The 12,566-nt window shown below is 44.2% G+C and overlaps 1 protein-coding gene across 2 annotated transcripts in view; it reads right to left on the bottom strand.

Moving 5' to 3' along the window:
- Positions 1-2: 2 nt before the first annotated feature.
- Positions 3-12,566, bottom strand: part of PBX1 (PBX homeobox 1) — a 278,098-nt gene continuing 265,534 nt past the window's right edge. Inside the window, exon 9 of one of the 2 annotated variants that reach the window (XM_065874488.1) lies at positions 3-1,017. In XM_065874488.1, the coding sequence (XP_065730560.1) occupies positions 925-1,017 (93 nt within the window). In that variant the 3' untranslated portion in view covers positions 3-924. The remainder of the gene's footprint in view (positions 1,018-12,566) is intronic. The other variant, XM_065874498.1, reaches the window with a different exon arrangement.

The following is a 12,566-nucleotide window of genomic DNA, read 5'->3' as shown; positions in this document are numbered from 1 at the left end:
AGGGGATAGGTAAAGGGTCGCAGGATAAGAACCTTCTACTCCTTAGTGATGCATTCACCACCATGCCTAACTCAGACCTGGTTTTGCAGTAGATTCTGAACATCACTTCCTGCACGGTCTCCAGAGACTGTTCCTCTGAAAGCAAGAGCTGTTATTGGGAAGATGCAAAAGCCTCTAGGAATTCTGCCCTTCGTGTTCCTTGAAGCTTCTCTTGCTGCCTGACTTCCTGCTGGGAACCAAGCTAGCAGAGGTGAAACCAGAAACTGTGGCACTTCTAGAAGCCCAGCAAAGGCAGCCCCCAAAGAATACCTGGGGCTGAGAAGGAAGAGGAGGAATTGTATTCTAATCAGAATCGCCCCCGGGGAGGTTAGAGCAAGAGGAGGTAGGGCGGCCTGGAATGAGTAGGGCAATGTGGCGTATTCCTGCTAAGAGGTAGTGAGAGTAACGAGAGAAACAGAGAAGGACTGCCTGTTAACAGAGGGAGCAAGGGATCCCAGGGAGGTAAGTCTGGCCCCTCAAACCACCAGCATGAAAACATACCAACACTTTTATTATTTTCTTTGTATTTTTTTTTTTCCTCTTTAAATTCCTCTAATTGTTGAAAATATCCTTCAGGGATGTAATAGAGGGCGGGGACCCAGGGAGTCTAGGACAGAGGGAAAGGGGCAGGGAAGATGATGGACACCAGGCTGACAGCTGGAGGCAGGGAAGGGTGGCTTCTACCCAGAAAAAAAGGGAAGAGAGTATAAAGAAGTGTCCAGATTGGCTGAAACAGCATCCCAAAGAAGAGAAGAGAAGGAGACTCTTATTGTGTGTGCTGATTGCTTCGACCTCCAGTCTGACCGCTTCAGCGTTGAGAAACCCTCCCTCCTGGCCCGGCCCCGACTGGAGCACAGGGTCAGCCGGGATGCGACTGCTGGGAGATCAGTTGGAGGTATCAGAGTGAACACTGCCAGGGCCTTCTGTAGGGGAGGTCACTGATGAAGGGGTAGTAGCATCCTGCCAACCTCCATTAGCCTAGAAGGGAAAAAGGGAGAGAAGTCAGTCCTCTGAGATCGGGTGGCCGTTCTGAGCAGACAATGACAATAAGGCAACTTGGGTAAAGGGCCGAGCACAGTGCCTGGCCCACGGGAACACACATCCAAGGGGCGGCTAGGATTGTGGTCGATAATGCCCACCTCCCCCACCCTCAGATGAGTTTGGCTCTTCCCAGCAAGCCTCTGGACACAGTACTAGCACCTCTCACTTCTCACAGGTTTTGTAATTCAGTCCAAGCCACCAGATGGTTGTTCTGTGTGCTCTAGGATGACGGCAGCTGTCCCTGCAGGCCAAGGGACCGAGTTCTAGCTCTGACCCTGGCAACAATTAGCTATTGGTTCTAGCGAAGCGCTTCCCCGTTTGGCCTTGGGTTCCCCTTTAGAAAACTTAAAAGATTAGCTCAAATGCTTTCTCGGGTCCTTTCCAGCTCTGGATGCTCCCTGTATTATGGGATCCCAGGCACCTGTTCTATGCAAGGTTCTGTTCTAGCTGCTCGGGGGTATATAATGACGAGTGAGACACAGTTCATGTCCTCAAGTATGGGGATGAGACAAGCAGACGAATGAACTATAATGCCAGGCAGAACCTAATACATGGTACAGCCCAGTTGTCATGAAGCTTCAAATGAAGGCAGTATCTCCTCTTGATGCGGTATCGGCAAAGGCTTCATGGAGGAGGGATTCTCTGAGGTGAGCCTTGAAAAGCGGGTGATCAGACGAATAAAACAGGTAAAACAATGGTGCCAACACCGTAAGGACTGGTCTGTGTGACTATATCTAAAAAGGTGGTAAGACAGGAAGCTACAAGTTTGATCTGTATTTGTAGATCATCTTCTAAGACTCTAAATCCAGATGCATTAAAACAATAAAATTGTCCTAAAAGGATTTGCTTTAATGACCACCCCTTTCAAAACAGACCCCACCATTAAATAGCTGAAGAATGATTTGCTACAGTGGTTGATTCATGACGGTTTACATATTTTAAAGCACGGAACTGTAAATGTGCTAAAAGGCCCCTTTTCCCCAGTCACTGGGTTCCTTTGAAGTTAATAGACTCTCGACACTGGAAATGTTAATACTGAACAGACCAGATTTTAGGGAGTCCCGGTAAATTATTTTTATTGTACTTTCCTCTCCTTTTACTCCCTGAAGTAGGTGGGGGTACCTGGGGGTAGGTATTATTATCGCCATTTGGGAGGGACCACAGCTTCCACCCTAGTATAATCCACAGTACTTAGAGCATGGCTGGCACTTGTAGGTGCCGGTAAACATCCATTCACGTTTCATTCATAAGAAAGCACAGGTGTAAGAGAAAAATCAGCCTTCCAGATTCTGACTGAGACAGAACACAGGCTTCCTAACCTTTGAATCGGGCTCCTTTTTCTCTGCCCTTTTCATCCATTTGGCTCTCTCTGTCATTGATTCACCCAAATGATGCTCCAGTGTTCCCAGGAAAGCCAGGCTTTTCATTCAGAGAAGCTCCCACCCCTTACTTCAGCATGAGGGTAGGTGTTTCCCCACACACCTCACTTTAAGAGCAGATCTGGACGCTAAGCGGGCAAAAGGTCATCCTGGGCAATGCCGGGAACACGGCCCCTCAATCTTGGATTATCGAATAACTGCTCTCAAGTTCAAATCTCCACCTCTTAACTGAGTCAGGCAGCTCTACCCACTCCCCTTTTCTGTTGGACGCCATTTCCCCTGTTGTTTGTTAAAGAGAGATTAGAAAGAGGGCGATGAGGGGAAAATGAGAATTCTTTCTCTTATAACAGGAGGCTTTGCTATCTTTTGGGGCCTAAGACTCTGTAGTATGATCAGAATCAAGAAAAGAATTCATTCAATTTCCACATTTAGGTTGGTCACCAGAGTGACAATATCTTACTTAGCCTCCCCTCTCAACCAAGAACACATGTATTCTTTTGGTACCATTTTAGGCTGATTGAGAATCATGGTTCTGTTTATTTTTCCCGGAAGAAAATCCTTTAGCACCATTTATCTTTTCTGACGATAAAAGTAAGGTGTGCTTATATGATATTTGCAAATACAATATTTGCAATTATGCATGCAATATCATGTTTGAAAGTAGGAGAATTGTAAAGGACAGAGTACAATAGCCATAATCCTACTACCCAGAGATAATTACTCTTAGCATTTCGATATGCATCCTAAAAAATTTTAATATGTGTATGTTTATCAGATAAGTAGATAAATTAATTAACTCACTAATTAAATAGACTGGAAGGTGTGTGTGTGTGTGTGTGTGTGTGTGTGTGTGTGTGTGTGTGTGTTTGCTGGGTAGCATGGAATTTTAGGAAACTTTCCAGGAGCTCCATAAGCACCACATCATAAAGCAGAGAGTGAGGTGCTTATAAAAGAAGAAAAATGTCATGTATCTTAGACTTGACCTGGTATGAGACAAGTAGGGGAGGAAGCTCTTTAAAGCAGCTAGTGTCCATGTCATAGCACGTGGCACAAAGGCATGTCATTACATTGCTCACAAATCACCAGCACTACCATTGTCGAGCCATACTATAATTCCATTAAAATAACAGTAAGTGGTGCCCCAGATGAAGCCATTAGTTAAAAAAAAGGAGCTCTGTGGCGTTTCATTAGCAGGGAATTAGCAAGGCACTGTATATTGACCAGAAGGTTCTAGAAGACTTCTTTTTGAGTCATCTCTGAGCTGAAATAACTCAAACAGCAGACATTTGATCTCTTTCCTTCAAAAGTTCTGTTTTCTCAGACCAGTGCTCAGGACGCCAGAGGGGAGAGAGAGCTCACAGATGGTGGAAACAGGAATTAGTGCAGTCTGATACCAAAACCAGCATTTAAATGATGCTAGTTGGCCTGGTGAAGAAGAGTATATAAAACCTTAAAAAACCTTATTAAAAATAAAGAAAGAAAACAAATCTCTTTAACTGCCTTTTCTTCACTCCCCCTCCATCCACAAACACACACACAGACATATATGCACACACACTTCAGATGGGGTGACCAACTGCCCCAGTTTGCCTAGGACTCCCGGATTTAATGGAATGGGGGACTTTCAGTCCCGGGTCACCCCACCCCAGGATATCCCAGCTATGACCCTTGATTTCTTGCTAAATCCAGGACACTGTAGCCTATGGGTTTCAAGTTAGATGAATGCAAGTACTTTTTAGAACAAACGAGTCTAACACTGGGAAATGTTGAAGGATCCTTTTCTCTGGAGGTGCTTTCTACCATGGCTTATTGTCTGCCGCTGCCCGTGCTGCTGCTAAAGCCTCCGTGAGATCAGAAAGTGCGAGCAAATCCACCCTAACCGGCTTTCCCGTAAATCACTTCGGCTGTTTCAGCTGTATCATTCCAGCTTTAATGTAAGACGTTCAGAGGCTGCACCGTCTTGGGAAACAGCTGACCTCGTTTACTGCCACGTTAACCCGGGGAGCAATTCCTTCCCGCTTCCTCCACTGCGGGTGAATATTAAGTAGGAAACGCCGCCTTTGTGTGTTTATTTATCTCTGGGAACAGTGAGAGTCAAAGATGGTCTCATTAACAACCGTGTGAGGTGGCGGGAAAATAAGACCTCTGTTTTAATTTTTCTTCTGCACCCCAACTGCCTCCTTCACTCTCCAATGCAAACTAGCCTTTAAAGGGATACACTCACTTTGTAAAATGCTGTTGTTGGAAACCACCCTGAGGGGATACCGGGGTGGGAATCTGTAAAGCCAAATATGCCCTTTTTATCTCAAAGCATCCATAATGGGAGAGAGTTCACATTTACACCCAGTTCCTTCAGGTTAATTCTGTAGCCTGTGGCCTGGGAAGCAAGACTTGGTGTAACATTTAATCCCACCAGGGGAAACCTAAGCCGGCAGCAGGATTGACCTGGAACCTCATGAAGAGGAAGCTAATAGAATATAGAATTAGGACAAAACGCAGTAGATTTCCTAGTTAAGGAAATCTGGACTTTCACAACACAAATTCAAGGCATTTGGGAACAAAATGTTTCAGGAACAAAAATGACTACTCTCTATCCTACCCACATAACTTGATAGACGCCACATTTTGCCAGAATCCCATCTAATGGATAAGGCAAAGCACGCCTATCAGAGGAGGTAGAGGAAGCCAGCCATGGAGCTGGGGATGGAGCGATGGTGGGTGGCAAAACCCGCACGGTTCCCCCTGACATACACAGGAGCACAGAACTGCAGCTTAAGCCCTGACTTCCCTGTCCTCTGTTGCCCTCCTCGAGGCAGAACTCAGGGGGCCACCTGCCTCTCCCTCGCTGTTGCGGAGCCAGTACCCCTTTTCGCCCAGAGCAGCGGCTGCTGGGCTGAGTGAGAACCGCTGGTCCCATCCTGCTCTTATTCCTGCTCTTCCTCTGAGCTTACCTTAGCAGTACACGGTTGATGCAGAGAATTCATCACCTGATGTGACAGCCCAAGCGAGCCTGGCACTAAGAAACTCTCATTTGCAACCCAGAAATACACCGAGGTGCCACAAACCGGCTGATGTCAGCACCGAGTTGAGCTTGATCTGCATATGGGCCAGATGCCATTACCAGCAATGCCTTCAGCAAGGGTGAGGTAGACGTGCTCCAGGCCCTCAATAACCCAGGCCCTGGTGGGGCCAGACAGGAAGAAAAACAAAGAAACATGCATGCATCCTCTCTCCCTCTCTCTCTCCACACACACACACACACACACACAAACACACACACACACACGGCCACCATTTATCAGGGGAGACATCAGCTCATACAGTGGAGTCACACCCTAGATCCAACATTCTTCCACCAAGACAGAATTATGTCTTGCTGATATGCATAGACTTTTCCCAAGATTATTCTGTGAGCACTTCCCAAGAGATGCTCTGGGATGAAAAAATGCTACTGGAAAGCCCCCTTAGGGACAAAGGATTCAAATTTTCCCTGGGAAATTTTACAACAGTAAACAGACCCAAACCTATTCTGGCACCCCTACAGTTCCCTCTCGAGCTGCCCTCAGCGTGATCTTTCACAAATGTAGTTTTCATCATGTCACCTCCCTGTTTAAACCTTCAGTGGCTTCCTACTGGACTCAAGGTGAGGTTCAATGTCCTCATCAGGTCTATCATGTCCTGGACCTTGCTGACTCTTCAACTCCATGCTCATGTTTAACATTTCAACCATATCAGGGTACTTAGAAATTCCCGTAACGGAGCTGCCATTTCATGCCCGTTTCTTTCCCCTTGAATACAATGCCCCACTCATCCATCTACTTGCCACTATTGCCCTGGCTCTTTTTCAAGACTGAGTTTAAGTATCCTTGCACCTGTATCTGACCCCTGGCAACTTTTCTTCCTCCTATAAGCCCTCCAGGTCATCGCCCCCTCCCCCCACCCCGCACCTCCCTGCCAGGATTACCTCTATCACAGCACCTGTGCCGCCATATTGCATTTGTTCTTTCACACGTCTGGACCATGAGAACAGGGCCATGGAACTTATCTTTGATTCCAAAGTTCCTACCATGGTGCTTGACACAGCATAGATTTTAACAGATATCTCTTGGAGGAACATAAGAAGAAGTAAATAAACATTTAGTGGCACTGTAACGTCCATCCTCCATCGTGGGTATGGACACGGAGAAGGGTATCAGGTCCCTGACCTCCACAGTTCAGTCTGACTACACGTAAAGAGCTGTGTATACCTAGAAAATATTCAGAGGTAGCACCAAGGTTCAAGGTAACTTTTACACCTAGGAAGTGAATGTTTCTCCTGCTAATAGGTAGGCATCAAGGAGATCTGGTACTTCATAGCTTAACCCAAACAAGAAACTATGTTTCATATCTGTATTGTTCTGTTTTCTTTTTAGGGAAAGCAATTGAAAAAAACATTGGATACTGCCTGTTGCAATTCCATCTTAACAAGGAGTGTTCTCCACAGGGCACAAGGAGCGGGAAGATAACCCACCCTGCATCTGGAACGGTCTCCTAGTCACCACCTCAGGCATCCTGGGAATCAGACAAATGTACAAAATAGACATAGTCCCAAAGTGGCCTGTAGGTCTTTGCCCATCTTTAGTCTCTCGAGGGCTGAGACCCACATGCAGGTAGAGCTTCCACCATGGGACCTGGGAAAGGAATTGCCAGATAAAATATAGGATACCCAGTTGAATTTGAGTTTTCGATAAACAACAAATAATTTTTTTAGTGTAAGTATGTCCCATGCAGTATTTTCATTTGCTAAATCTGGGTAACCCTGTCTGGGAAGAACATGTGCTCTCAGCCAAAATTTTTTTATTCTAGCCTAGTTTGGCTAGAATAAATTTTGCTGCTTTTCTTGCTTTGACCTTCTGCATCTGTATCTTCACACAGGGAATGTCTTCCTCGTGGCTGTGACCATCTCTACCAAGCCCTTGCCTAGCTTCTGCTTAGCGTCCTGCTATTTATCACAGTTCATTTAAGAATGAGGTAGTGACGTACATACACTACTATGTATAAAGTAGATAAATAAGGACCTACTGTATAGCACAGGGAACTGTGCTCAATATTTTGTAATAACCTACATAGGAAAATAATCTGAAAAAAGAATATATACGTACATATATGTATAAATGAATCACTCTGCTGTACCCCTGAAACTAACATAACATTGTAAATCAACTATACTTCAATTTTTTAAAAAAAAAGAACGAGGTAGTGACTTGCTCTTGTAAATGAAATCCTGCTCTGGAACCTCAGCCCACCAACTACTGCCTGCCATCACATTTCCCTGAAGTTGGTCCTCTGTCTGGATTATCCCATGCCGCTGGCTCTAGGATTCCTGTTTCCATGGTCCCCTGCCTATTGGGGGTTTCCTCTCTGATTGCCACTTACCACTAGGTCAGTCCGTGGTGACCTTACACCCAAGTCACACCACCATACCCCTTGCTAGTCTGCTTCCCACCACAGCCTCTTGAGCCCTGAGATTGTGCCGTGAGGGTTAAGAGAGATCAGTGGTACCATTAGCCATTCCTGGTAGAGAACAGACGTTAGTACTTAAAGCTACTCTGAAGAAATAATAGACTGCTCACTGCCAAAGTGAGATTCCTTCCTACTCTACAGAGAAGTCAAGGGAGAGGTTTTTGCCTTTGCCTACCGCTTCTCTGTTCTCTAGGAATCCATATCTTCTTTCATGGCCCAGCCTGAGGGCTACCTCCTTTCTGCAAGTCGCTTCAGGGCAAACCATCACCCACTTCTCTACGTTCTAGTACCACTGACCTTTTGACCTTTCGTGTTGACATTTAACCACGTGCAGCTTTTATTTATGTAAATATCCATGCGAGCACCAGATCTTATTAGCTGCAACCCTTTAATTCTTAAAATCTACAAACGTGTTCAGTGCCTACCTCATACTATGTACTAGGCATACTGTGGTAGATATAACACGTTTTTAAAAAATGTGATGTCTGCCCTCATGAGCTTACTGACTTGTGGGAAATAGACATTCAAAACATATCAAAAGAACAAATATAGATTCCAGATGGTAATAAATGCTATGAGACAGAGGAACAGGGACCTCACTGAGGTTGGGGCTTCTGGAAAGTCAGCCTAAAAGTGAACAGAAAATAGACAAGTAAAGAGTGGGGCAAAGAGCCTTCTAGGCAGAAGGAGAAAACTGTCCAAAGGCTCCAAGGAACCGAAAGAAGGCCTGAAAGAATGGAGCATAAGAGCACAGTGGCGAGTGCAGCAAGACGGGCCTGGAGAATGGGATGGCTTGATCATGCCAAGAATTGCAGGCTTTGATTTTTATCTTCAGTAAGATGATAAATCATTCAACCACAAGCCACTAGAAGACAAGGATCATGTCTGATAGAGCAACTGTCCAAGTAAGTACTTGAGTTGAACAAATAGAGAAATGAATGCTTTGAAAGCTTCTTTTGGTGCCTGTCCCTGTGTCTGTAAGGCCATCTGTATGCTGGTACCCACTGTAACTTTGCAGTTATGTAAGAATAGTAATAATAATTCTCTTACTTTGGTTGAAACGAATATATAATGGTACATAAACTCAGTGTGAACATCTATTCGTCTCAGGCCAGGAACGTACGACTCAGAAACTAGAATTTGCCAAACTTAGTCCCCACTATATGCCACAGCTTCTGGACATTTCAGGTTTCAAAAGCTCAGGGTGCATGAAGTGCAGAGACAGCATGGCTGCTACTAATCTCAGGGCGGAAGGCAGATGACCCATGCTCGTAAGTTCACCTTCTGGGAATCTATGTGCTGTTTATGAAGGTGCTAGAACCTATGAACCACAAGACTGGCCTCAGAGAACTCTTTCCAGGGATTCTAATACCTTCTACTCTCAAGCCTCAATCCACCTTACCAAACTTACACTGGCGATGCGAAGTCCTGGGCTGAGACCTGTATAGTCAGATGGTAACCCTGATCCATGTTCACTTGGTATGAATGTGAACTCTGTTATTACAAGTCATTATCTCCAACTGTATCTGCCATGCACTCAAGGGCACTCAGTCAAAATCCAACTGCAAAATTACAGCACCATCACAGTGCAACGTCCTGCCAGCTCTCAGCGCCACACGACTGAAGTACATGCACATATAGGTCAACTCCAAGATCAAGATCTATTTTGGAACCTTCTTAACTTCATCCTTCCTTAATTCATCCGTTGTGAAGGCCCAGAATTAATACTGCCACGTAAAGCACTTGAGACACAGAGGATGGTCTGGGTCGAACCTTTCATAGCTTGCACAGGATACGAGGTAGTGTACCTTTCCAAGTTTAAGGCTGGGATGCTTTTGGATGCTCAAAGTGCGAACAGGACAGTTACATGTAATGTTTCCGTGTTCCACAGACTTAGGGGGGCCTTAGGTTAAATGTACATACAGGAAGTGAAAGCTTCAAATTTGTTTTATTTAACTTTTCAGAGACAAAGAAAAATAAGCTCAGCTTGCTTTAGCTAAATAGAGGTGTCTTAGTGCAGAAAACTATTTATATCTGAATAAACATCCTCTACATCCAGCCCTGCAAAACTAAAGCACACGCACACTTACACCCATCCACACACACTGCACAAAAACACACATAATTTCCACACACTTTATCATACTGACGTAGAGCTAATACGTGTTCAGAAAATACTTATGGCACCTAAAAAATGTGCATACACACACAGATGCTGCAGATACTGGAAAAGAGTAGCTCTATAAGACAATAGATAATTATATTTACTCATATAGCCAAATCTGGAAAATTCAAGCAAAGGGTATTTTTTTTTACTCTCAGTATAAATTATCTGATTGGCTGATACAGACAGCTCCAGATTCTTCACTTCAGTTTCATAACCTTTGATTTTGCCGTGGCTTTGTTGAAAGGCTATTATCTACTCAGGGTACACACAGGAATTGTATACACACCTGAACGAGAAACGGTGGCTATCTACGGAACACACACATAACTCGTGGTGTAAACCTTGAGGCTATTTACCATCACACAGGAAGCTAAATCCTCTTACACTTTCCTGACCATCCAAGAGACAGCAATTACCCCAGATTATCAGACCAACAATGACATGTCGCGTAAAGAGAGACACCGAGCCAACTTCACATCCCAAAGACTGGCATATTCAAGTACACTTAGGACATTAATAGCAATTTACGTGCCATCACTGAGACAAAGCCACAAAGGCTCCGTTGGCAGCCTCTTATTTTGAAGCCTATTATTTGTGGGAGTTACAGGCTATAATCACAACAGAAACTTTCAAAACCCTTATCTTCCGTGACGCACCAAATCTATTTCAGAGCCATAATTGCTATGTCACCGGAGAGTCTGCTGCTTAATGCACTCAAATGCCATTTAGTGTTTGCAGGGTCATTACAGCTAACAGAAGGGTAGGAGGGAGAGATGGTGGCAAGTTGTGGGGTACAGGCAGACAGAGAATGTTGAGGGGAACGTGCTAGAATGGGGCATGAGGCTCTACTGTGCCTTATTTAGGGAATGATACTGTTGTTTTGAGAATTCTATGTACCTATGAAATGAAGGCAAGTGCTTGGAAACTACGTACTCAAGAATTCAGAGTTATTTTGACACCACCCCAGGTATCTTCAGTGGATGCTGGGGGATATCCCCTTTTATTCTGAGATTCTCATCCAAGTATAAGACTGGGTTGATTTTTTAAATTTTAATTCTTTTCCTTTTAGATTGTCCCAGCAATCTCTGCAGTGGAAATCTTCCAGCTGTGCTGTGGGCTCAGGAGTCTGACTTGGCTTTTCTGTATGTGTTCTGCCAGGGAATGAGAAGGGCAGAGGGGAATGATGATGGTGAGATGTCAAAATTCAACCATCTAGAAGAATGTGCTACCTTTCAGATGGTAAAAGAAGATGCAAGGAGACAGATATAGCCTCCAAAATATGAGAAAACACCTAGTCACTCAAAAGACCATTTTTTAGACCTAAGTTTAGCTAAGGTCGTAAGAAAACTTTTAAATTATATGTAGCTTTATTTCTTCAACCTGGCTATAAACTAGCCAATGACTTATTTGGCAACTCCTAATACTTAGGGGAATACTAGACATAGGGTAAATCTTCAAGGAAAGTTTTGACTGACTAATGTATCTCTAGGTTCTTTTTTTGCGGTACGCGGGCCTCTCACTGTTGTGGCCTCTCCCGTTGCGGAGCACAGGCTCCAGACGCGCAGGCTCAGCGGCCATGGCTCACGGGCCCAGCCGCTCCGCGGCATGTGGGATCCTCCCGGACCGGGGCACGAACCCGTGTCCGCTGCATCGGCAGGCGGACTCTCAACCACTGTGCCACCAGGGAAGCCCCTCTCTAGGTTCTTTTACACAATTCTTGGGTTCTATTTTATAGTCCTGAGTTTTTTCATACACTAGAAATACAGAAAATGTCAAGCCAGTTCAGATTGCAGGGTTAATACTTTTTTTAAGATCGCCACCAGTATCACATATAGATCTGCCTTTAGTTTTCCCAGGATAACAATCCAGCTTTCACTCTGAAGAACCTTCCACAGAAATAGACAGAATGAGACTTGGGGCCTTATTCCTCCTGAGTCTTCCTCCATTGAGAAATAGAATTTTCTCTATTTTCTAAATATTGGCCAAGTAGGAAATGGAATCATACCTTTCTTGTGTAAGAGCTCTTAGAAATCAATAAGAAAAACATGAGCATTTCAAGAATGCATAAAAAAGACTAACAAACAGATGAAAAATGTTCAATCTCATTAGTAAATCAAAGAGAGATACAAATTAAATTAAACTAAAAATGAGATGGCATTTTATAATGTGATAATTGAAAAAGACTGAAAAACTGCTAAGACATTGTTATTGAGAATGTAAGGAAATGGGAAGGATCAAAAATGCTGGTAGGAACCATAAATTTCCAGGAGAAAAGTTTACAATACATCACAAAGGCCTTAGATTTGTTCATACCCTTTGATCTAGCAGCTCCATTTCTAGGAATTTATTCAAGGAAATCATACAAAATATGCACTGAATTTTCCGTACTATGATGTTTACCACAGTGTTATTAATAATAGTAAAAAAAAAAAAAGAAA

The sequence above is a fragment of the Phocoena phocoena genome, chromosome 1 (genome assembly GCF_963924675.1).
Source record: "Phocoena phocoena chromosome 1, mPhoPho1.1, whole genome shotgun sequence".
Classification (NCBI taxonomy): domain Eukaryota; kingdom Metazoa; phylum Chordata; class Mammalia; order Artiodactyla; family Phocoenidae; genus Phocoena; species Phocoena phocoena.
The sequence above is the reverse complement of the archived record's forward strand: the minus strand, read 5'-3'. Positions and strand labels throughout refer to the sequence as shown.